The 25554-nt window shown below is 40.0% G+C and overlaps 2 protein-coding genes and 1 long non-coding RNA gene across 3 annotated transcripts; all 3 read left to right on the top strand.

Moving 5' to 3' along the window:
- The first annotated feature begins 768 nt into the window (after positions 1-768).
- LOC106098042 (uncharacterized) lies at positions 769-6327 on the top strand. The gene is made up of 2 exons (XR_001224135.2): positions 769-823; positions 5901-6327. It is a non-coding gene; the product is annotated as an uncharacterized LOC106098042 (long non-coding RNA).
- A 6811-nt stretch (positions 6328-13138) lies between these two features.
- Positions 13139-21093, top strand: otop1 (otopetrin 1). The gene is made up of 6 exons (XM_003442692.5): positions 13139-13718; positions 13929-14065; positions 14436-14494; positions 14712-14842; positions 18089-18996; positions 19685-21093. The coding sequence occupies exons 1-6, from the start codon at positions 13334-13336 to the stop codon at positions 19853-19855; spliced, it is 1791 nt and encodes a 596-aa protein (XP_003442740.2). The 5' UTR covers positions 13139-13333; the 3' UTR covers positions 19856-21093.
- A 1393-nt stretch (positions 21094-22486) lies between these two features.
- On the top strand, positions 22487-25351 carry drd5a (dopamine receptor D5a). Its single transcript, XM_005450311.4, has one exon. It carries the CDS (start codon positions 22868-22870, stop codon positions 24248-24250), a length of 1383 nt encoding a protein of 460 aa, XP_005450368.1. The 5' UTR covers positions 22487-22867; the 3' UTR covers positions 24251-25351.
- The last annotated feature ends 203 nt before the right edge of the window (positions 25352-25554 follow it).

The raw sequence follows: 25554 nt of genomic DNA, 5'->3' as shown, positions 1-25554 counted from the left end.
CAACAAAGGCACAAACCAACGTGGACATGCCAGCAATACTTTTACTTATTGGGCATAGCATTATGACCACCTGCCTTACCTCCATGCTTCCAAACAGAACACTGCCCAAACCGTCAAACTTCTTCTATACTACATCTTGGTGCCATGTGTTCCCCAGATAAGTGACACACACACACAGCCATCCACATGATGTAAAAGAAAACATGATTTATGACACCAGGCCACCACCTTCCATTTCTCCATGGTTCAGATCTGATGCTCACGTGCCCATTGCTGGCCATTTTGGCAGTGGACAAGGTTCAACAATGGGCACTCTGACTGGACTGCGGCTATACAGCCCCATACACAACAAAGTGTGATGCACTGTATATTTGAGAACCAGCATTAACTACTTCTGGCAATTTGAGCTATAGTAGCTGTTCTGTTGGATCAGAAAACACAGGCCAGCCTTGCTCTGTACACGCATCAGTGAGCCTTGGCTGTCCATTACCCTGTCTCTGGTTCACCACTATTCCTTCCCTGGACCAGTTTTCCTCACCACTGCAGACTAAGAACACCTGACAGGGCTCTAGAGTGCGACCAATTTGGTCGCAAATGCGACCAAATTTTTCAGTGGTGCGACTAAAAGAAATATTTGGTCGCACCGGTGCGACCAAATATTTTCGGGTAACAAAAACAAATAAAAAATCTCTGCAACTCTCCGTGTGGTCAACAACAGACACACATTATGCCCCTATCGTGGACTAAATCAATCAGAGATAGTCAGGGGCGGGACCTCTCTGATTGGCCGTGGTCCAGTTGAAAGTGCAGGTGAAAGAGAGAGGTGAGTAGCTTGAATAAAGCGATATCAATTCATTAACGGATTCCACACAAAGACGTAAACATAGAGCAACCCGACGCATCAGAATCAGCTTTGTCTTTCTCGGCTTTCTCACCCCATGGCCCGAACACGGACACGCTGTCGGAGCTTAGCGATTCTGATGCGTCGGGTCCACGCTGTTTCCGTCTTTTTTGCGCTGATTCTGAGCTGCAGGTTTTGTCTCTCCAACCAAAATTCGCCGAGCCAGCAGCAAAAGAAGCAGCAAACTGCGCTTCACATTTGATCAATGTCGTCATGAATTCCCTCTGACTTTTGCTGTTTTGCTTCCACCATGATAAAAATCACACTTCATGCACAGCCCTCTCTCTCTCTCTCTTTCTCTCTCTCTCTGTACTTCAAGAACAGTTTCCCGTCTCAAATCTCTGTTTTCTGCATCATTCATTCGCTTATTACCCACCAGTCTACCGTTGTTTACAGTGCTGTCGGCCGCTGTCTTTTTCTTTTCTTTTTCTTTTTTTCACTTAAATGACCTCGGACAAGAAAGCCTAATTTCTGCTGTTCAATACTGAAGAAATTTAAACTTCTTAAAATTATACAAAATAGCAGAATAATGCAGAATATTTTTAAGGTTATCTGCTATAAAACGCCAGACCAGGAAAATCTCCTTCCTGTTTTTCTGTGTTTTATTCTCAGTTACTTTGACACAAAGGCATCTGCTGTGATGTTCACAATTCTGATGAAGTCTCATGTGTATCAGTACTGATAAATGATCAGAATTATAATATTTCTGACTGTCTGAGGCTAAACTGAATCGAATCAGGACTTTGAGAACCGGAATCGAATGGATTATAGAAATCAGTGATGATACCCAGCCCTAGTGAGCAGCCTAGGCCTGACAGAAGTGGATGTAGCTGTGGGTAATAAGAAAAGATGAAAAGAACTATTGATAACTTTTGTGTTAAGTTAAGGCCTGATCCGTCTGAAATTCATAGCCAGCTCTGACACGGTGCCATCAATCTTTGAATGCTGAAAAAACAGCAGTATATCCAGAAAACACATTATATGCTGCAATAAATGCGCTGCCCAAGTGTCCCCTCTCCCCACTGCCTTTCAGCAGCAGGCAACAGCAAACAGGTCGTCAGAGGAGCCAAGATGATGATTAAGTTTAACATTTTCTACAATATTGACAAAGCAATTTAAGCACAAGTTTGTTAGTTAATAATTTAGAAATGAATATTGTCTGTATGGACTTCCCCCCAAAGAAAGTGCACATGTAAAACTGCGGTGTTAAGTGATGCGGTTGAAAAATTTGAGTGCGCCTAACTTTTGTGCCGGTACGCCTACATTTTTAAAGTTAGGCGTACCGGTGCGCCCATGTCAAAAAGTTAGTCTAGAGCCCTGCCTGACAAGGGTTGCTCTGACCCAGTCGGCAAGCCATCACAATTTGACCCTTGTCAAACTAGGTCAGATCCTTATGCTTGCCCAATTTTCTGCTTCTAACACATATACTTTGAAGATAAAAAGGTCCACTTAGTCCCTAATATAGTCCAACCACTAACATGGACATGTGGAAGAGATAATCAGTGTTCACCTGACAGTGGTCATAATCTTATGCCTGGTTGGTGAATGTGGTTTTAAATAATTTATTACGGTTAATTGCTGCCAACTTGACTCCATTCAATCACAGATTGATATAGACTAAGGCTATGTCCACACGTACACGGGTATTTTTGAAAACGGAGATTTTCCGTTTTCGTTTTAAAAAATAATCCCGTCCACACGTAAAGGCAGAAATGAAGGAAAACGCTGCTAGGAACATGCCAAAGCAGCAGGTGGCGCTATATTCCTAACCGTGTAGAAATGTTGGCCAATCAGAAGTCTAGAAGCCTCGGTGGGAAATAGTAAACAAAGATGGGTCATAGAAGCAGAACCGAGTGGTATGTGTGGAGGGACAGTAACTGTGTGTGTATATGTAAGCATTTAAACACTGCAGAGAGTACAATTAACAGTAACAGTATTGTAGAAATTCATTTCACCGAAACAACAACGTGGCGCACACTGTGACGTCAAAAAAGGCGCACACCTTTGACGCTGCGTTTTCTCCGTTTTTCTCGTCCACACGTAAATGCAAAAACGGAGTTTTAGAAAATATCCACCCTAGCCGGAGTTTTTAGAAATCTCCGTTTTCAGTGACCAAAAACGGCGTTTACGTGTGGACGAAAGGTGCAAACGCATAGAAAAATCTGCGTTTTCAAAAATACCCGGGTACGTATACTGTCCTGACTCTGTCATATGACAGCATTTATGGCAAGTTTTAATGATAATTTTGATATGTCTGACAGTCTCATTTTTTAGCAAAAATGGCTAAAGTTATTTAACTTTCTACGTTACTAAAATGGATAATGAACAAATTTAACTTTGAGGATATAATGTGCAGTTGAAAAAAGGTGATACATCGCAATTTATATTACTCAGCATCTTGAAATCTGAGCTGTTGGACAAAACCTGACGCCCACTTTCAGCTGATTTAGAAATTGCAGCATATACACGTTTGTCACGGAGATGATAGGACATTTTTGGCTGTGTTAAACTGCTTGTGCGTTGTGGTATTCCACATCAGCACTTTGTTATTCTCTATCTTTATCTCGACTCTCATGCTTTGATTTTTAACTGTCCTTTTTTAATTTACCAATTTCAAATCCTGCATACTGAGCACAGGCAGCTTTTGTTCGGATTTTGCTCAGATTTCAAATATATAATCCAAATTCATTCTTTCTTAAGCACAAGATAAACCTTTGACATGACAAAATAATTAAGGAGCTGATCCATTACTTTTAATTAAATGTATAAAATGTATTAAAGCTTGGTCAGAATTCTGAACCTTAGTAACAAATAATTTCACAGAAATGACAAAGAGTATACAGGATAAACCAACATGGCCCTTGCATTGTAAGATGTTAAAATGATAACTAAACAGATAACAATGCATCTAAGCAAAAAAATTACTGAAAGCATAAATTACGCTGAATGAATTGCAAGAAATCTGTGATAACAATGTGCAAAAGAAAAAGCTGACGGTAGCTGACACACACGAGACACCTTGTTATGTCAATACAGTTTCAGTCAGTGACAACATGTCAAGCCATCATACAATGCAAATAATCCCTTTTACTGACAGGTCATCTGTTTTTGCAGTTGTGTGCTAAGAAAAAAGATGACATTTTCAGAATATGAGTAGTAGAACATGCCTATTCCCCATACACTAATGATTATTGAACAGTCAGAAGGATTTGAGTAAATTCTTCCTTGTGATAACCAGCTTATGAAATATTATTTGGTGTATTTTTTTTAAAGTACAACAATTCAAGTGTGACAGTAACATTTGAAATATTCAATAAATGTCCTTGATTTTTGCAGATTAGGGTTCTCTTCCCAGTTTATCTCTTTTCACCTGAACTCCTTGTATTGTCTCTAAACTCATTCATTTGTCTGAAGAAGTGCAGCCTGGTTGAGTTGTCAGTACTTTCATGGAGTCATTAGCCTGTTACGAACCCCTCCCCCACCCTACTTTTGGGAAAGCAGATCATTGTTCCATACTCTTGCCTGAGTACAGAGACTTAAACAAGAAAAACAGGTTTCGAGCAACATTTACAAATGGGACAGTGGAGCTGAGAGCGTCTTACAGGACGGCTTTAAGACAACTGATTGTTTGACGACACAGGTGATGGAAAAACCAATGAATCTACAGACACTGTCATTAGTTATATAAGCAGGTGCACTGGCAAAACTGTTACTAAAACCAATGTCTGCACATCCACAAACCCTGGTGAAATAATTTGCTTTGCGTGCATAGCTCAAGACATGGACCTTTGCCTTTAACTCTGAGAAGCTTGCTTACAAAGCAGCCAAAAAAAACCCCTCAAGAAGTCAATCATAAAGGCCAAGAAGGACTACTAGGACAAAGGGGAGTTGACTATAATAATAATCAGTGTTCAACCCACCATGTTGCTCCCAGATGAGCTAAACAGCTTCCACATTCATTCTGCCCCAGCCAACAAAGAACAGCCATCTAGTGGGCTGCCACACTGATCTTACAGTTGACTGATATAAGAGGGTCCTTCATAAAGGTCAACGCAAACAAACAAAGGGACCAGACAGCATTCCAAGTCATGTTCTCAAAGCCAGCTGGCAAAAGTATTCACCAACATCTTCAGCCTCTCTCTGAAGTAGTCTATGGTTCCCACATCTTTCAGTGTGTCCACCATTATTCTTGTCTTCAGGAATGATGAAACCAGTGAACATCATGAAGTGCTGGCGAAACGATACACCTGTTCCTCCCTCCTTAATGCACTGGACCCTCTTTAATTTCCCTACAAAAGGAACAGATCCATGGATGATGCCATCAAAGCATCTTTGGCAACACAAACTGCCCAAACCCATCTGGAGAAATTGAAGACCTATTAGAGAATGCTCTTTTCTGATTACAGCTCAACATTCAGCACCATCGTCCCTTTGAAACTTGTCTCCAAACTCACTTACCTTTTGTGTTTGGGTTGTCCACCTGCAGGTGGATTTTCAACTTCTTCACAAATACGACCCAAAAAGTGAGAGTTCCTCCTCACTCATAACACAGGAACACCACAACCCTGTGTGTTTATTCCCCTCTTGCATTCCTTGTTCACTCATGACTGTGTTGCTAAGCACAGCTCCTACATTATCATTAAGTTTGTAGATGATATGACCATTGTGAGACTTATCACAGACCTACAGAGAGGCCTACAGAGAGAAAGGCACTAAATATCTGGTGTCAGGACAACCTCTCTCTCAACATCAGCAAAACAAAGGAAATGATAGTGAACTACAGAAATCTACAAAGAAAAGAACACTAGCCTATCCACATCAGTGGTGTTGAGATTGAAAGTGTCAGCAGTTTCATGTTCCTTGGTATGAACATTACAGAGGATCTCTCCTGGATCCTTCACAAACACACTGTGGTCAGGAACACTTGTCAGTGGTTATACCTCCTAAGGGGCCTTAAAAAGTTTGACATGAATTCTAACATCTGGTCTATGTTCTATAGGATCACAACCGAGAACCTGGTGATGGACTTCATGACAGTTTGGTATAGGAGTTGCTCTGCCAACAACTGAAGATCATTACAGAGAGTGCCAGAGGTGTCAGAAAACACCAGTGGCAAGAGCCTTACTGCCATTAAGGACATCTACCTCAAGTAGTGCCTACACAAGGCTCACAGCATTATCAAAGACTATATCCATCCAGCACACCAGCTATTCTTGTTGCGGTCATGCTACATTGACTACTAGATTGAAGAACAGTTTTTATTATCAGGCCATTAGACTCCTCAACTGCAACACCAGGGCAACCACAATGCACTCTCTGTGGCTGTTCTTGTTATCTTCCAGTATGAAGATAGTGTGTCACACATACAGTGCCTCTGTACAGCAATACTATGTTGTTCAATAACTTTATTTAACCTGTCTGATACTCCTCCTTATCCCATTGTTTTTTTAATGCTCCATACCTGCCATCCATGTAAAAAAATTTTTTTAAAAATGTGAATTTAGGAATATTTATTCATGACTTATTTTATTTTTCATTAATTTCTTTGTCCTGTTATTTTTTTAAATGTATTGCTTTAGTCTGTTTTAATTTTTTTTTTGTTGTTAAGTTTTCTGAAGTTGAATGTCTTTCTTATTCATCTCATCAAATTGATTTCATGGCAATGCTAACCCTATATTAACTACATTCAACTAAATTAACTAGAAATAACTAGTTGGTATTATGTGATTATTCCTTCCTGAGGTACTGCTCCACAGAAGTCCTTGAACCAGTCAGAAAGAAAAAAAGCTGCTCCAGATTGCAGCAAATTCAGCCTACGAATACATAATCTTTCAGCAGACTAATTATTCAGATGTGCCATTGTTTCACAGAGGCACCCACCCACTCACACACATGTGAAAAACCCAGCATTTAGGTATTGGAGAATATCAGCACACTTTAACCCTTAACCCTTAGCACTTAACTGCAAACACCATATTGCTCTGTTTGGGGCAGTTGAACCTGATACTTGGGATGGACCAGTTTTTGGCCTAGCGTATTTTGGCGTTTGAAAACCACAGTCTTTTGAAAAAAAAGGGGGGGAGCGATTGTCCTCCTTCTGTCGTGGACCGCTTAGAGCTTTTTTTATGTACCTTCCAACATTTGACAAATGCCCAGCTTATATTTATTTAGTGCCTCTTTGATGTGATGTTATTCTGCATCCCTGGTCCTTACAATGCTGTGATTGCAGCAATTCCTCAACTCTCTGAATGGTACTTGTGGCCATTGATCAATGACCATGACAAACTGCATATTAATGATCATGAAACTGAACTCACAGCCCATTGTCAGTCACCGGTGCCAGTTTCGTCCGTTATGCAACTATACCTTTTTATAAGTTTGGGGAAACTGTGGAAACCTGCAGTCAGCTGATACCGAAGAAGTCACTTGGATGACTGATGAAACACTTCCCCCGCTGAAAATGCTACATCCAGATAAACAGATTCAAGTTTCTTGGATTTAATTACCTAGATTACTGAGCATTAACACATATTAATGCTTCCACATTAAACATTTAAGGGACAATACTTGCCAAAGTTTAGATAGACCAGAAAGCATGACCAGACTTAACAAGTACTCTTTCTTAAAGCCATGCTAAGTAAATATTCTGCTATTTGTAAAATAGTATATACATACATACATTAGAAAATTGCAATTTTTCAGAATTTACCTGGTCTTTGAGCTCCTCTCTGGCGTTTCAAATGGCACTTTTCCTTTAGCACCTACAACCTAAATTTTCCATTAAGTGTCAGTACCTGGGACTCAGGTATCTTTTTAGTACCTACTTGGTTGAGTTTGGTTGAGTGATGGGAGCAGCTTCTTCACAAGAATCAACCCCCTATTTTTGAAACCTGGCAAAGAAGAAACCGACACCATGGTCCACTGACAAGGTGTAGACATTTTTGTGCTGATGACAGAATGTGTTCTGTTTGTGTCACAAACAAATGACATCATGAGGCTTTCAAGTTGCTGTGGTGTAACTAGTCAACCCACATTTAGCTGGCACTAAGTTATGGAAATTAAAAACGAACCAAACCCAGTAGAGTTGAGTCAAGTCGAGTAGATCTGGGTTAGCACTAGCTGAAAAGAGGCAAATCTTTTCTGTCTTCGCCATGATACACATACGCAGAGAGGGGTGAATTCGCTGAGAACTAACTCTAACTCCACCGAGAAACCGGAACACGCCAGCCACTGGAAATTGAGGCCTCCAGCAGTATTATTAATGCGCTAAAGACAACTTGCAACACCTACAACTAACAACTGAAAATAATTTTGATACCACGTCCAGCAGAGTCCGTTCTGAGGGAGGAAATGGGAAATGGTGAATTATAACCACAAAGACCTTTCCTCTGAAATCCTATTTTTAATTGATTACAGCTAATGTCTCCCACCTCCACAGTCAAAGTTTATGATTTTAAAACAAAAACCTGGTCACAAAAAGTAGCAACAGACTGTGAGCGAAGGTCATATTCCACAGTTAGCTTAGCTAAACTTAGCTAATGCTAAAATTAAGACTAGCTGGTGAGAGAGAAAGACTGAGAAAAATTAATCAAATATATAACCTACCTCCATGACTCCACGTCCATGAATTTTTCTCATCAAGTGACAAAACAAAATATGACATTTTAAAGTGAAGGCATAAAATAGTAATTTCTTGTAGAATATATTTATATCATTTACAATATATCAGAAACCCATGCTCCCCTCTAGTTCATATGCTGAGAACCAAACTCTTGGAGTCATAGACTTGAATTCAAACTGCAGTGCTTGAAATCTCACAATAAGTTATTTGCAATCTTTTATTGAGTTTATTTTAATATAATATAGTATAGGAACAGGAAAGTTTGTTGCAGTCTAATCACTGAATGGGCTCATGAGTTGGCTGAAGTAAGTGTTAGGTGTGTTTTAGTGTGCTATAATTTAATGTCAGTAATATTCATGTTGAAAGGTTTGCACTCGAAGTGTCTTTGGTAACTGCTACTCCAAGGAAATGTGGGATAAGCACTATTATCTTTTATTTTTCTATGATAGAAGATTTTTTTTATGCACTAGGCTTTGCAATAACCTAGTGGATAAAAATCCTGATCCTATTCTGATATCTCCTTTCCAATTTGTTTTGAGGTATATTAAGTTGACAAGTAGAGTTTGTGTGATGTATTTAAAATTAAATGACACCAGTTTAAAAAAAAGGAAAAAAAAAATTTGTTTTAAGTGATTTTGTAAAAAAATAAATGTTTTAAAAAGGTATGAATATCTATTTTATTATTTGGATGAAAGTGTAAGAAGCACAGGACTAGGAGCAACAACTGCAGACGATTCAGCAAACTGTAATAGGATGCGATAACTCAATATTTCACTTTTCAGAAAAATTGGGCCAGCTTGATGTAAGAGGAGTGAGTACGTAAGTGTCAACTTACCATTTTGTACTGTGTGCATATTGTGTCAGTGTTCTAAGTAAAACCACTGTTTTTTGTATGTTTTTTTTTTTTAATTTGCAAAGTTTCGTAAACTAAATCATGTATTTGGATGTATGTTTGCACACGTTTCAAAAAACATATTGCTTGCCTGTTTTCCATTTAACTAGAAAAATGTAAACAAATGAGGCACACCCTAAACCCTTCATTATTTGACAGTGCTAAAGTTTCCCAGAATTTTAAAAAACTAGATAAACTCCCACAAAAACATGTTATGCACATATTTTTTTGTAAACACATGTAGCAGCAAGCTTTATGTAGAATATTTTGGATATTCATATGGTGGCTATTTAAGATAAATTTATGTATGTTCCAAATGTAGCATTTTCAGTAAAATTTAATAAAAAAATACATTTACAGCAGACAATTTCAGGGCAAATTAAACACACTGGCTTTCCAGTAATAGTCATTTGCATTTCATGTCTTTCACCTCTTTGTTCTGCTTTTGTTAAGGTTCACTTACACTAAGCTATCCTTTTTAGCTCAGACCATTTTTACCACATGAAAAGCAATAGTGAGCTGAATTTCATTCAGAACTGTCAAGTTGTCTAACAATCCTTTCAATTTGAAATCCTTGTCCTGTTTGATCTGCTCCACCTCCGTGCTCCGAGGCCATCTGTCAATCTCCATTGTCAAGACCAGGGGTCCCCAATCTCAGTCCACGAGGGCCGGTGTCCCTGCAGGTTTTAGATGTGTCCTTGATCCATCACAGCCGATTTAAATGGATAAATTACCTCCTCAACATGTCTTGAAGTTCTCCAGAGGCCTGGTAATGAGCTAATCATGTGATTCAGGTGTGTTGGCCCAGGGTGAGATCTAAAACCTGCAGGGACACCGGCCCTCGTGGACTGAGATTGGGGACCCCTGGTCAAGACCAAGCACCAGACATTGAGTGATTATTATTATTATTATTTATTTCAAACTGCTTTTAATGTGACTAATATATTTTTGCTTTTTAGTGGTTGCAATCATTTTTTCCACTTATGTCAGGACTCTTTGAGTCTCTTGAAATGCATTGTATAAAATAATGGCATTATTATTTCAGATTATGCAAACATTACATAAACGTTTAAACTTGTAGCAGCGGAAGTGAATTACATTGATCATATTGTTACAGTGCAACATTCTGGTTGAAAAAGCTGGGTCGTGGCATTCATATGGATAACCCTTTGTCACATGCCACCCAAGCAAACATTTTCTCAGACAAAACACACCCTCCCATAGCTACAGCACAACTTCAGGAGGATAATGGCCCACACCTCACCACAAAAAATTACTCAGGAAACCAAATGCATTGACCAACCTCCAAGATCCCATTAAACCTTGCAGCATCCTCTGGAACAAGCCCAGTCCAGTGATGCTGTCATCCACAGTCCCACCATCTCCATGCCAGTCACGACGGGATACCACAGAGGTTTAAGCCATTGTAGCAAAGTTTGGACCGAGACCGAGCTCCTAAATTTAGAGTCTAGGATCAACTTGATAAAAAGCTCCTACATGGTAGCCCTTTTTTTCTTTTGCCTGAATAATAATGAAGACCAAACAATTTTTAACGTGGCGAACTGTAGTGCAATAAAATAACTGGCACTTAATTACTTTTTACTTTTTGAAGCAATGGTTTTACAATATAAGAAGATGATCATTTGAAATGGTCAAATCTTGCTTCTTTTTTTTAAAACAACCTTTATTGTGACTCATTTGTCCAGGGTTCATAGCAGGGCTATAGCTACTGTTGATGGTGAAATTAATATTTTCAGATTATAATGACATTATTCACTGCAGCAGTTAAGGAGTCAAGATTTTAATCATTTATACAAGTGTACAGAGAAAATACAGTTATGTGTCTAAAGTGACCAGAACGGCCCCTTTTAGTGTCTTCTCTTCAAAAAGGAGACCCCTAAAAGCTGCTGCCAATTCAGTGTAGTGGAGTTAAAAAGAATAATAGTAATAACCATGCAACACAATAATTTCAAATGACGCTTTTAAAAACATTTTAAAGATATTGAAAAGGGGCTTTTACAGTAAATCTTATTGCTACAGAACTTCCCTCAATTTACTCTGAAATTTAGTGATCTTTGCTTGCTTTTGTGGATCCAGACGAGGAATCAACAAAGGGCTGAAATGAGTATTTTCGAATTCAATCAAAACCTTTAGACCTGATCAATAGCCCATCACAGTGTCCAGATAAAGAACAGATTTTACTCTTTTTTTGTCGAGCGTTTTTATCGCTAATCAAGAAATCAAAGGTCCACTCAGCAAATGAGATGGACCCTGACGTGATCATCTTTTGCATACTCGTGATGCCATTGTGTCCCGAGTCCTGCGTCAAAGGATAATGGACATCTCAGCTAATCAGAAACACAAGGCTCGAAAGAGGGAGTTTGTCTTCCTCAGTTCACTGATTGCCAACTTCAAAACAGTTAGGCTATATATGACGCACACCGCAGTCAGCGGATGCGCTCTGCAGTTTTGGTCTGAAGATTGCAAGAGAATAAAAAAAATCATAATTTTTTTTTTCCTTAAAAAAGTATGTTTAAGCCTTGTTTATTAAATGACAGGCTTAAAACGACCAGTCTCACTGTCTTTCTGCCAAGAAGACAGTTCAATTCAAAACACAGCTGTGCGCGATGGCTGTCTGTTATGAGCTGCTAGCAACATACAATATCTCTTACAACTTCTTATAAGAAGTTGTCACGCAGATGAGACTAAAACTGCTTTTCGTGGAAAGGTTGATTCGTTATGTTGCAGGCCGCAACTGATGAAATGTGAATTTTCGGAAATGTTAGACTTATATCAAAGCAACTATTGGTGAAATTTAAAAAAAGAGCCTAAATGAACAAATTTCTCCAGTTTTATTTAGTTTTGAAAAATATTTTAAAGTCCATGTTTCTTGACTAGAATGGACTAAGGCCACCGTTCTTTCTGCATAGAAACACTACCTGTTTGTTTGTTTTTTGTTATTTTAATTTTTTACATTTTATATATTTATTTAAGAAAAATTTGTTTATTAAACAATATTGCATCAGATTAATCATCTCGATCGGTTTGAGCAGCTATTCTGTTGCTTGGTTGTTTGCGTGTGTCCGCCCGGATGTTATTTAATAGGTTACACGGTCATATCCTTAAGAGATCTTAGTGCCCATGGCCTACACGGTCTCCCTGACATCCACTCACAAAAAGCCATTGTATACTTGACCACTGAAATCTGATTCGTCTTCTTCTTCCTTTTTAAACCGACTTGAAAGCAAATATTTTAACCACATCTCAGACCCAAGTGGATTTGTGTTAGGAGCACTTAGATTTAAGTCACTGTCACAACAGGCCACTCTCCTGCAGCCTGTAAAAATCTCAGATTTGAGAAATGTCATGTTCTCTTTCATCTTATCCAGGCGTGTACGCTTAACACCTGATAGCAGACTTGGACGGACTGTTTGGCAGCTGCTCTAAAGAGGTGGATTTGGGCACAGCTCAGTTGTTTCTGTTATTGTGGCCAAGCCCACGCATAGAGGTTTTTTTTTTTCTTTTTTTCTTTTTTTTTCTTTAGGTAGCCTGCTGAATGGTTGGCACAGCAGACTCAGCTATTTTTTTGTAAACGTATGGGAGTTCCAAGAAGACCGCGTTCTCGGAACGACTGAAACACAATCTTTACTTTTCAGTGACTCAGCGAGCCTGGTACACGACCAGATATTTGTTTCAGGGATACAAGATGACAATGGCATCTATCAAGCCCATTCAAACTATGCGTGGCCACTGAGCCGGATCTTGAAGATTGAATGCATGTTTGGCACGGTACCTATCCATCTGAATCCCCACCTAGAGGCAACAGGTTACTCGTCTCGCCTCCCTCAAATGCACTTATAGCGCACGGCTTTTGCACGGCTTTGACTTTCCTCTTCTCCCAGCACTGCGCCTTTTGCACATGCCTCTCACCATGGTGGAACCTAACGGCCTGGATATTATGTGTCTGAACAAGTATAGGAACAGCTCTTCGTCGTCGTCCAGCTCCGAGCAGGACAAGAAGATTTTCAGCAAACTAAAACTCAGTTTGTCTGAAGACTATCCAAAGAAGAACGCGGAGTTCCTGAGCGGGCAATACGGGACCAATCTGCTGCTGATCGGGGCTGCATTGATGCTTGCCATTGCAAACAAGAACCCCTCCGTTAAAGAAGAGGATCTGCGGTCCTTCACTACCTGCCTCATGATCCTCCAGCTGCTCTGGATGATGTGGTACATCTTGGTGCGGGACAGGCAAAAGAGCGCACCGCCAGAAAAAGATGTACACGCCACCTCAGGCTGGATAAGAGGTGAGTTTGCCAGATTAAGCAAGCAAATGCGCACATTATTTATGCAACTGGCTTTTTTTTCGTTAGTGTGAAAATTAAAGGGCTTTATGCGCGTGACCACTGTATGTTTGTTTCATAACTTAAAGAGAACTTGAACATTAACATGTTTGGTCACAAAGACTTTTTTTTCTTTGATCATTGCGCTTAATAACGCGATTTTTTTCTCGGTAGGTGGTTTGACACTCCTTGCACTCCTTTCACTGATTATGGATGCTTTCCGAATTGGGCAGTATGTTGGTTTTCAGCCTTGTGTGTCGGCGGTGCTCGTGGTATTTCCTGTCATCCACGCAACTCACACTATGGCACAGGTAAGTGCACAGCCTAGGTTTAATTTCTAAAAAGTGACAATCTTTCAGCAGTATTTGTTTTTGTTGTTTTTTTGCTCCATATACCATTTCAAGATCTTAGAATAATATGCTCTTTGTTGTTAAGGCAAGTAGAGAGCGTTGCTGCGACAGTATAATCCGATCATTATCCATGTCACTTGAGTGGAACTGCATATATCAGTGGGAATCTTTAGATGAAAGGACTTAAGCAAATAAATAGAATTACGTTTACAATAAGTATGTACTTAGTATATTATGAAGTGTATTTCTGAAGCTTGATAAAATCACTAAACTGCATTTTGGATATGACTTTGTCAAGCTTTTTTAAGACTTGTGTTTGGGTTTTATTTAGGTGCATTTTCTCTGGTTTCACATCAAGGATGTCATCAAGAGCTTTGAAACATTTGAGAGGTGTGTGAAATGTGCTATAACCTAGGCCATTAGTCAATATATCCTTTTTTTCTCCTTTATTAGTTTTTGCACCTGCAAATCATAAGAAAATTGTGTTTTCATAGTTTAAAAAAAAAAATTATTGGCATGAAACGAGCTCAACAACACAGCTAAATCCTGTCACTTACACTTGCTGTTAGGTGATTGGGTTTCTTATTTTCAACTGCTGTCTCCTCAGATTTGGTGTAATCCATGCAGTCTTTACCAACATCCTCCTGTGGTGCAGTGGTGTGATGTCAGAGGCTGAACACTTCTTGAATAACCACAAGAGAAGACTTTCTGCCCTGGGTCTCATAAACCTCACTACAGGTAAGGACCTGGGGGTCGATTGCAGGCTTGTTCTTAGAAGAAAAGTACAATAGTCCGCTTGAGAGCTCACTTCAGTGAATGAAAGAAAAGGGAAAGAGAGGAGGGCTTGGAAGTGCAAGGGAGGTAAGCCTGGCTGCTCAGCAGGTCTTGTTTGTGTCGAACGTCTCTCTATTAGGTTTCAGAAGACACGTATTGTTGCCCCCTCCCCAGTCCTTTCCCCACACTTCAGCCACCACCACCTTCCTTGGCAACCCCCCACTTGACCTCAGACGGCTTTGTCCCCAGGCTGCTTAGTCCCAAGGGTACTGCAATTACAGTAACTGATACATCTAAGCCTAGGGTTGAGGGGTTCTGCTACTCCTCTTCATATCCGGCTGACTGTGAGGCTGGCTGCACCCTGACTGTTGTTCACTTTTTAATTAAAGGGTGCATGACCATAGTAGTGGGCTCAGGGGAAAGGGGTAGGGGTGGGGGTGGGGGCAGGTGAGTCGGAGAGGGGGCTTAAGACCTACAGGGCAACAGTGTAACCATAGGAAGTGGCGATGCAACAATGCCACTGGCACTGATTTAACAAGACATTTGTATTCAGCTAATGAATGAAATTTCAAATTAATACAATATGATTAATAAATACTCAAAAGCAAAAACTTGCTCTCTCTCTCGCAAACAAACAGTCACACACAAAAACATATTGGCATTTTCATCATTTAATAAATTAATTAAATAAATAAAAATCACTATTTTAATTTAGTTCAATTTCATTTTATTTGCATAGCTCAGTGTCACAAATGCAAGTTTAAAGGGCTTAAAAGGCATAAAACATATTAAGAAATAAGGTAACTTAACAATTAATACAATAATAAATATGTTAAGCTGAATAAATATTTAAATTGCACATTAAAAGGGGGTGTACCAGTAAGTACAGTGGGTGGTGTAGTGGTTGAGAGGCACAAATTATTTTAAAATAAATCTTTTACTTTGAAATTATTGTAATCCTGTAAAACCGAGCAACAAGATGCCAGAAGTCATCATAAAACCAATGTTGTTGAATAAAGAGAATTACAAATCTCTACAGAATAATACTTTTATTCTTCTTTTTTTCCTATCTTTATTATTATTAATTAATTAATTAATTTATTTATTTTTTAATTTTTTTAGTAGTATTAGTATTAGTATTAGTATTTTCTCTATTTTGGATAAATGTGAATATGCTACAATTTCCACAAACCACATGCACTGAAAAGGGTTTTGCAACAAACCAAAAAGTTGGGATGTGCTGTCATAGTGTAGTATAACTGCATAAATAAGAGTGCCTTGCAGCACATGGATGTCAACACATTCATAAGAAAAGATTAGTAAAATTCAATAGGTTAAAATTTGTCTCAAAGCCCTAAACAATAATGTTTTTATGGTTAAAAATCTAAAGAGAGGAATAAGCCTAAACAGAGCACTCTGTTATTTCATGTGAGTCTGGTTTAAAAAGTTTTAAAAAGTTACGATGCTGTGTAAAATGTAAATAGAAACAGAATGCAAGGATATGCAAATCTTATCAACCCACATTTTATTTAAACGGAGCATAGAAAACATATCAAATGTTTAAACTGAGACATACCTTTTAATAAAAATATTGTCACATTTTGAATTCGATGGCAGCAAAATGACTAAAAAAGTTATTTGCAGTGTTTACCACTGCATAGCATCCCCTCTGCTTTAAACATGTGGGAACAGAGGAGACCAGCTGCTGGAGTTTTGAGAGAGGAATGTTGTTCCAGTCTTGTCTTATACAGGATTCTAGCTGCTCAACAGTCCTGAATCATCATCATCATATTTTTTTTATTCATGATGTGGCAAATGTTTTCAACTGGTAAAAGGCTCAGCACCTGGATTATTCTACTGTGAAACCATGCTGTTGTAATAGATCCACTATGTGGTTTAGCTGGCTTGCTGAACTATGCAAGACTTTCCCTGAAAAATGTTATTGACTGGATTGGAGCATATGTAGCTCTAAATCATGTATACATCTTTCAGCACTTTACAGATGTGCAAGCTGCCAATTACATAGGCACTGATGCATGCCCATACTGTCACAGATGAAGGCTCCCTCTTCTTTAACCTGGAGAACGCAGCCTCCATCTTTTCAAAAAATGTCTCGTAAAAACACTTTTCCACTTCGTCCATTTTCAAAAGCACTTTGCATGAGAGAAAATCCCAGTGTTTCTGAGTTATGTTCACATATGGCCACTTCTTTGTATATTAGAGCTTTAACCTGTATTTGTGTATGGCACAGTGAAATTTAATAATACAGAAGGATGTGACCTTGGAAGCAAGGTCCAAGGTCAGACGCATCCAAAATTGAATTCAGCCTTTTCTTATGCGCATAGTGATTTATCAGTATTCTCTGAATCTTTTAATGATATTCAAGATCTTCTCAATTTTAACATTATTATTAGGAACATTATTCTAAATTAGTTCCATAAATTGTAGATACAGTTTAATGAAACTGTATCTACAAATGAAACTCTGGCTCTCTAAGATGTATTTTTTCTACCCAGTCACATTACTGACCAGTTACCAATTAACCTAATTAGTTGCAAAATGTTCCTCAAGCTGTCTCGTACTTTTGTTGCCCCTATTCCAACTATTTTGAGACATGTCATTGCCATCAAATTCAAAATAAGCAAATATTTTAATGAAGTAATAAATGTGTGATAAATGTATCATTTTAAACATTTAATTTTTTAATATGGTTTAGTGTGATTAAAATATGGGTTTATGATATTTTCAAACCACTGAATTCTGTTTTCACTCACACTTTACACACTGTGCCAACATGATATCATATTGGGGTTGTACATTGCTATTTGACCTGCACATGACCTGTTTGATGAGTCAGACAACATTAAACCTCAAGATAGACATTCTGTTATGGCACATGTGTGTATACTTGTAGTGTGGAATCTGAATGATTATTGTGTATGTTTATATTTTTTATGATAATATAATCCATTTTGTTGTTATCGTCAACCCGTAAAAGATTTACTATTCATTCTATTTTACATTTAAATTGTTTCTAACATTTAGGTTTCAGACCAGTATTATTGCCTAACATGTCTTTCATTTTGTTCTTATCTTAAAAAAACAGGCAGACTGTACTAATGTAGGACGGCACTGCCATAGTCAGCTTCTTTTTTTTGTACTATTTCCCTGTAGCTCATGTGTTTACCCACATTTTTAACTGTTTTCCAGAGTACTCAGAACCACAATGTAACTGCACCACCAGCACATGCTCCATGTTTGCCACCAGCCTCTACTATCTCTACCCCTTCAATATTGAATACCACATCTTTGTTTCTGTCTTGCTTTTTGTGATGTGGAGAAATATTGGACGCACCATTGACCTCACTTCAAACCATAAAAGGCAGGTTGGCAAAAACCCAGGCTTGATCTTAGGTCCTCTTGTGGGTCTACTTGCCCTGGCCAGCACTATCGGGATACTGGTGGTCTACGTTACTCATGTAGAGAAGTCAATCCAAATGCGAAGATCAGCCGTTTCCATGTTCTATATTTATGCCATTGTCATGCTGACGGTCATGTGCATCGCCGGTGCTTCGGGTCTGCTCATATACCGAGTGAACCACATGCCGCTGGACACCTCCAAGAACCCGTCAAGACAGCTAGATGCGGAGGTGCTGTTTGGATCCTCCATTGGCTCCTGGCTCATGTCATGGTGCAGCATAGTGTCTGTGCTAAGCACCGAAAGCAACCCTCCTTACCGCTGGACAAATTTAGTCTACTCTCTGTTTATTGTGTTGGAGAAATACGTCCAGAATCTGTTCATCATAGAGTCTTTGTATCGCCAGCAAGAGGATGGAGAGAGGCAGGACCCAGAGTTACCAGCTGCTCCAGAAGTCTTCTCGGTCACTTCCTCTCTCGCTCCGCCGTACAATGGCATCATCAACCGAACTTTTGAATCACCAGACAGGAGCTGTGTCACAACTGAGAGCGAGCAGGAGGAGAGTGAGCAGGTGTACGGATGCCCACGGAAACTTTCAGATGTGCCAGCACCTGTGGGAAACGAAACAGTGGAACGCCCAAATATAAAGAGGCAGATCCTGAAGAATATTGCCGTTTTCCTTATTATGTGTAACATTTCGGTAAGCACTGGTTAATCGGTCTGTGATGATTAGTTTTCTAATTAGTGGAGCTGATGTAAATGTCTATCAACCATTTTAAACTTAATTTGGTTAAGTGTATATTTACCCATCTAAATTTGACGTTAGCATTTCTTTTTTTAGTAGGATAACTCCCAAAAGCCAGAAGTTATTGTTTGTTCATTTTAATCTTCTGTACTTAATATATTTGCATTAACGTTTAATTCAATTCCCATATTGGTAAATCCAAAGAGGGGTTCCATGGCAATCACCCTCATTTTAATATGCTTAAGCCCTATCTAAACCCACATTTGTATTGTTTTTGGTTTCGTTTCACTACTTTTATCAACAACAGATACAAAACTCTGAGAATCCATTGAATGCAATGTGACGTGTAACAGTTTTTACTTATTATTAACTAAAAGTGAGGAGCTTTAGCTTGTGGTGAAGGTAGTGGAGCACTGACATATTGTCCTCAGGAGTGAAGGTAGCCAAAGTAAAAGGAGTTGTAATGGAGACTAATTAGAGCTTTTTTGGCAAACTAATTTGCAAATATAATAGTATGAACTGGCAACTTTAAGCCTTATAAAATGACACTGTTCTGTTTCTACCTTGTTGTTCTGCCCCAAAGTAGCTAAAAGTATATGAATTCAGGTGTATGTAATTAGAGCTCTCTCTTTTTTCATTTCAGCTGTGGATTCTTTCTGCCTTTGGCTGCAGGCCACAGTACGACAACGGACTGGAAGAGGAGACATACGGCTTCAGCATATGGAGCACAGTTCTCAATTTTGCCATCCCTTTGAACCTTTTCTATCGCATGCATGCAGTCGCCTCCCTCTTCGAGGTGTTCTCCCGAGTCTGACAAAATAACAGATGACTGACAATGCCAACACGCACACGAACACTTGTCACCACCGGCTCTCAAGAGTGTGTCACAGCGCAGGTCAACCATTCAGGAGGCAGTTTGGATCACAGTCCAACAGACTTGAAAGTAATCTGTGGAGACAAACGTTGATCCCTCACTGTGGGGATTGCAGAGGAGGACAAACCTATTAGACCTGGTTCCTTAAAAGAATTAGCTTGTGTAATGCAAGGGTTGTTAAAGCTAGTGATGAAAAAAATATTTGGTTTTATAAATTTAGAAAGGGTGCTTTATACTTTTTATATTGTAGTAACATTACAGTGGGGTTTCTAACAGGTGGATCATGTACAATATATGCTTTAGCTGACATACACTTTATGTATTATTTCATATTAGTGACTGAAAACATAATTACTATTGTAAAATAACAGCCTACCAACATGATTACCATATAGAAAAAGACTGCAGAGGAACTACATAAACACTCATTAGTCTCAATATCCAATAGTACTGTATTTAACAGCCACAAGCTCAGCGGTGTGCCACCTGACCCTTACTTTATCTGCATTTAAAATGTTCATACTTTACATGGATAAGGTTCTCATTTGCTTGCCTAAGTAGTTAGGTTAGTGAACACTTAAGCTGTAAGTGCCAATCTAAGCACAACAAATTAAATCATCTTTTGAGTTGGATATTAGTTCTCAGATGTAGCACTTAATTCCCTCTCTCAGCCATTTAAGGTTCCTCAGTGTCTCACTGCGTTCTCATTTGCTGCTCTGTTGAACTAATCAAGAAGTTGTGTTGAAAAAGGCTTCTCTTCTGGACCTTGATAACACTGAACTAATGTGCATTAACAGGATTGTGCTTAAGGACGGGATTTTTGCAAAACAAACTGTTGCAGTGACAACTGCTGCATGGCACCGTGGACTGATGTTTACATCTGAAGAACCAGCAATAAAAACCATCACATTGACATAAATGACAACACTTGCTTCTCTTCTATTAAAAGCACAGATATATAATAGTACTGTACAAGTTTGTATCAGATCACCAAATAATTTCAGACATTCAGCAGGTTATGTGCCAATATGTGCCAAGTTGTGCAAAATGTTTTGTTTTGCAGATTTTTCTGCCATCTTAGTAAATACTGTTATACTGACCAAAATCATTTAGAGGGTGTACTATGATTTTGTGAAATTTCAGTTAAATGGTGCTATTGAGAAATGATGTGTAAAGTTAGTGGTGATTTCATATCTTTTTCCTGTTGAAATAAACAGAAACTATCTTTATGTCATTTCGTGTTGCTTAACCTGCTACACACTCTGTTCACTCTTCAATAAAAGTCTGGAAGGGTAACAGATGCAGTGTGCCTGCGTACCACAGGATGGCGCAACGTATTTATGTCTTTTGTTGAGACTGCTTTGGGCTATCCAAATGATACTGCCTGATAGTCTTCATTTAAATGACTGCTTTACGATTTCTTAAAAAATGCGTGACAAAGTTAAGATAGATGTAGATTTGAAGACATACAAAGTTGCAAAGCATACCAACAGCAACGAAGAACTGCACAACTGTGCTTCTATTTGTGACTTCAAAATAGAAGTCCTTTGGTGTTAAATTGGAAATAGTAATCCGCAAAAACACACTTTGCGAAATATCAGTCATCTTTTGCAGTGACCTCCACACCAACCCGTCTATAGATAGCATAGTAACGTGTGATGTCTGCGTAAAAAGTAAATGCAGTGTCGGACACAGGTTGTCTCCTGACATGGCATCACGAGCTTATGTTTATGCTACTTCAGAGAATATGGCATCGGGCGTCGGGGGATGATTTTAACGTTGTGTCAGAACGATTTGACAGGCAGGCGGAGGCGTCTAAAAATATCCGTGACGTTTCAAAGCCGGAAACGGCGCGTCTGCTGCACAGGCACACGACGACGCAGAGCAGCTCCCGGCCTAACATGCCCCCTAAGAGTGTGAATGTGACTCACCTGTTCGGACAACTCGGTTAAATGGGTGGGCTATGACCTTCAGTCGCTGCCGTCGAGAGACAAGAGAATACCGAAAAAAAAAAAGAAAAGATGAAAGAATTCTTCCATAGTTGAAAATGACCCTTTTTTAAAATTAATAAGGCAAAAGCAATGAAAGTATCGAAGTAGCCTGTCATGTTACCTAAAGATGTGTTAGATGGGTTTTATTATTTTCATTATTCACTGAAATTTTTACATAGATAGATAGATGAGGTTCTCAGCTTTCAGCACCACGGACAGTTCTGCACTGTCAGACTACGAGTGGGGCTCCGTTCTTTCAATGTCACTTCATGGGCGTATGTTGTACTTTTGTGTGTATAATATAGATTGTAAATGCACTCTCTGGACTTTTAATGAAGTTTAATCTTAGACAGAAATGCACAGTGTTGTCTCTCTGAAGTCTGCCGTAATAATAGGGCTCAAATATAAACCAGGCTATAACACTATCCATAACTGGACAAAAACCCGCGGCTGAAGTTTGTAATTGCTCTCTTTGGAGTACACACACACACACACACACACACACACGAAAAAAAATCCCTAATAATGCCGAAGGCTTCCTTCCTCTCTACCCAGTCCCGACGCAGTGGACTGCTGTGCGTAACATGCACGTGTTACGCACGGCAGTGTCAGTGTATGCGCACAGCCCTGGTTAAGTTAGTGTGTTGGGACTCCCTCCTTACCCACGCTACGCTCAGGATATCTTGTGCAGAAAGCTTCAAAGTGGAAGCCAGGTCAGACGATCCGACCGTAAAGGCTGCAACATGCGCCCGCCACTACGTGCTGCGTTTCAGCCCCTCAGCGCACCTGACACGTCGCCTGGCTCACTTTTAACGCGCGCAATTGTCTCGTCCCGTCTGTTTCGCACTCCACATGAGGCTGGCAGCCAGGCTGATCATTGGGGACAAAACGATGGCTGGCCGATAACTGAGCCCGTCCCCGCGCACGGAGCAATGGACTTCAGTTTTACTTGAAAAGGCAAATGGAGAATCCAGCAAAGTATCTCTCGTCAGTGCAGGGTATTGACTCTGCGCGGGCACCCCTTGGAGAGATTATGTGGAACAGCACTGAAACTGAGGCAAAAAGCGACGGGAGAAGGGATATGGTGGCACGCACAGTGACGGGCTGTCTGCTTTCTCTGCTTATCCTATGGACCCTGCTGGGGAACATCTTGGTCTGTTCCGCGGTGCTGCGCTTTCGGCACTTACGGACCAAAGTCACCAACATTTTCATCGTGTCCCTAGCGCTGTCGGATTTATTCGTGGCCGTCCTGGTGATGCCCTGGAAAGCCGTGGCAGAAGTAGCTGGCTATTGGCCGTTTGGCACTTTCTGTAATGTGTGGGTTGCTTTTGATATTATGTGCTCCACCGCCTCCATCCTTAACCTCTGCATTATCAGCGTGGATAGATACTGGGCCATCTCCAGTCCCTTCCGCTACGAGAGGAAAATGACCCAGCGAGTTGCCTTTGTTATGATTAGCGTCACTTGGACGTTGTCTGTGCTCATTTCATTCATACCGGTCCAGCTAAACTGGCACAAAGCCAGCGGTGACGACATGGTTGGGGCGCACAACTCTTCCATAAGTAGGCAGGTAGAGGAAAACTGCGACTCCAGTCTGAGCAGAGAGTATGCGATATCCTCCTCCTTGATAAGTTTTTATATCCCAGTGGCAATTATGATTGTAACATATACCAGGATATATCGGATTGCGCAAATACAAATTAGAAGAATAGCCTCTCTGGAGAGAGCGGCAGAACATGCGCAAAGTTGCAGGACCAACAGAATAGAGTGCCAACACCACAACACACTGAAAACGTCGATTAAACGTGAAACCAAAGTGTTCAAAACTCTGTCGGTGATCATGGGTGTCTTTGTGTGTTGCTGGCTACCTTTCTTCGTTTTAAATTGCATGGTCCCGTTCTGCGACAGGCCGGCGGCAGACCGGGATGCGGGTCTTCCGTGCGTAAGCGAGACGACCTTTGACGTCTTCGTGTGGTTCGGCTGGACCAACTCCTCCCTGAATCCCATCATTTACGCCTTCAACGCTGAGTTCAGGAAGGCCTTCGCCAGCCTCTTGGGCTGCCGCTATTTCTGCTCCAACACGCCAGTGGAAACTGTTAACATCAGCAACGAGCTGGTGTCGTATAACCAAGATACCCTCATCCACAAAGAAATCGCGAACGCTTATGTGAATATGATCCCCAATGTCGTTGAATGTATCGAGCATGAGGAGACTTTCGACAGGATTTCACAATTTTCTCACAACCACGAAAACGCCACCGACTCGGTTTGTGACCTGGAGGACTGCGAGGCAGACATCAGCCTTGACAGGATGTCACCATTCACACCCAATGGATTACACTGACTCCACACCTTGTCTCTCCCCGTGCGTAACTGGATGTATTGATAATAATTTCATTGTTCACTCAGCTGTTTGCCTCTTCACAGGAGGTTTCTGTGCAGCAGCCCTTGCTTCTGGTTTCAGGGCTGTCTTGGAACCCTCTAACGGACACTTAAGCAGGGGCATGTCTCTGCAGCCACAAGGCCAACCTGACATGAAATGTGATGTTGTCTTGTTGTCTGAAACAAATTTGATGTGTAGGTGTTTATTTAAATGACAAGTGAAGTCTGTGTTCCTTTGTTCAAGGTTCAGTGTTGCTAAAGCTGTTGTTTACTCAGAGGCTTTAATGGCATCATCATCTAATGTCCATCATCACTGAGGGAAAGTGTTTGTAAAAACAAGACTCTTTGCTGCTTAATAACTTCATGTGTATCCAGTGTTCGCCTTTCCACTGAGTATGAAAACTGGGGGAAAGCCTTACAGACAGTGAAACCAAGACAGTCAAATGCAGTCATTTCAGCGCCTTATAGCTTATTTAAATAACAGCTTTGAGACATAAAAGGAATGTGTCCTATAGAATTCAAATTACACGATGCCAAAATGCAGTATTAAAGCGTTTTGCCACTGCACCCATCCCAGTGACTCTTTCAACATGCCTGGATGATAAAAATCACATAATCTAATGCTATAAATACAAAAAAAGGGGAATCTGTGTGCATGTGACTACGAATCATCGGAGTAATTTCAACAATTAAAACTGTTACTACTTTTTGTGATCATTTATTTCTCATTGAGGCCAAAACTACTGTAATGCTTCTGCTTTATGAGCCCGATTCAACTCTGACTGAAATAACTAAAAGGAGAAAGATTGACCAAAGACTTCAAGGAGAGCATTGATAGACACAACAAGGGTACAGTGTCATGTCAGCTAGAGGAAATGTTACTATAGAAGCCTAAATACATGTGAGGCCATTGGCCCAACACAACTGGATGTCATGCATCACCTCTCCCACATTTCTCTCTTATCTTTGTACTGTACAGATGACCTGATCTGAATGTATACTACTGTCCTTTAAACAGTGAAGTGTGTCATCATTTGTCTAATAAAATGCTGTCATGCTGAGAGGCATCAGAGTGAGCTGGTATCTTCACGAACCCGATATTCACGTTAACGGGATTTCCAGGTGGTTTCTGTGCAGCTTGGAGAATTTTATTTTAAGCATAATAGGAAGTGAGTTCATTCTTATGCACATCCACATCTGACCCGTTCTTTTGAAGTGTTTCTTCTTTTGGTATTTTGCATTCTTTGAACATCTTAACGGCTGAGA

This window comes from Oreochromis niloticus, linkage group LG5, assembly GCF_001858045.2.
Source record: "Oreochromis niloticus isolate F11D_XX linkage group LG5, O_niloticus_UMD_NMBU, whole genome shotgun sequence".
Lineage (NCBI taxonomy): Eukaryota > Metazoa > Chordata > Actinopteri > Cichliformes > Cichlidae > Oreochromis > Oreochromis niloticus.
Note: the sequence above shows the minus strand (reverse complement) of the source record. Positions and strands in the feature narration are given on the sequence as shown.

What these genes read in the sequence shown, in the direction of transcription:
- otop1 (XM_003442692.5), top strand. Translation starts at nt 13,334, where the DNA reads ATGCCTCTCACCATGGTGGAACCTAACGGCCTGGATATTATGTGTCTG. An exon ending in CACCTCAGGCTGGATAAGAG is followed by an intron (nt 13,719 to 13,928) that starts GTGAGTTTGCCA and finishes TTTTCTCGGTAG; the next exon opens with GTGGTTTGACACTCCTTGCA. An exon ending in CAACTCACACTATGGCACAG is followed by an intron (nt 14,066 to 14,435) that starts GTAAGTGCACAG and finishes GGTTTTATTTAG; the next exon opens with GTGCATTTTCTCTGGTTTCA.
- drd5a (XM_005450311.4), top strand. Translation starts at nt 22,868, where the DNA reads ATGGAGAATCCAGCAAAGTATCTCTCGTCAGTGCAGGGTATTGACTCT.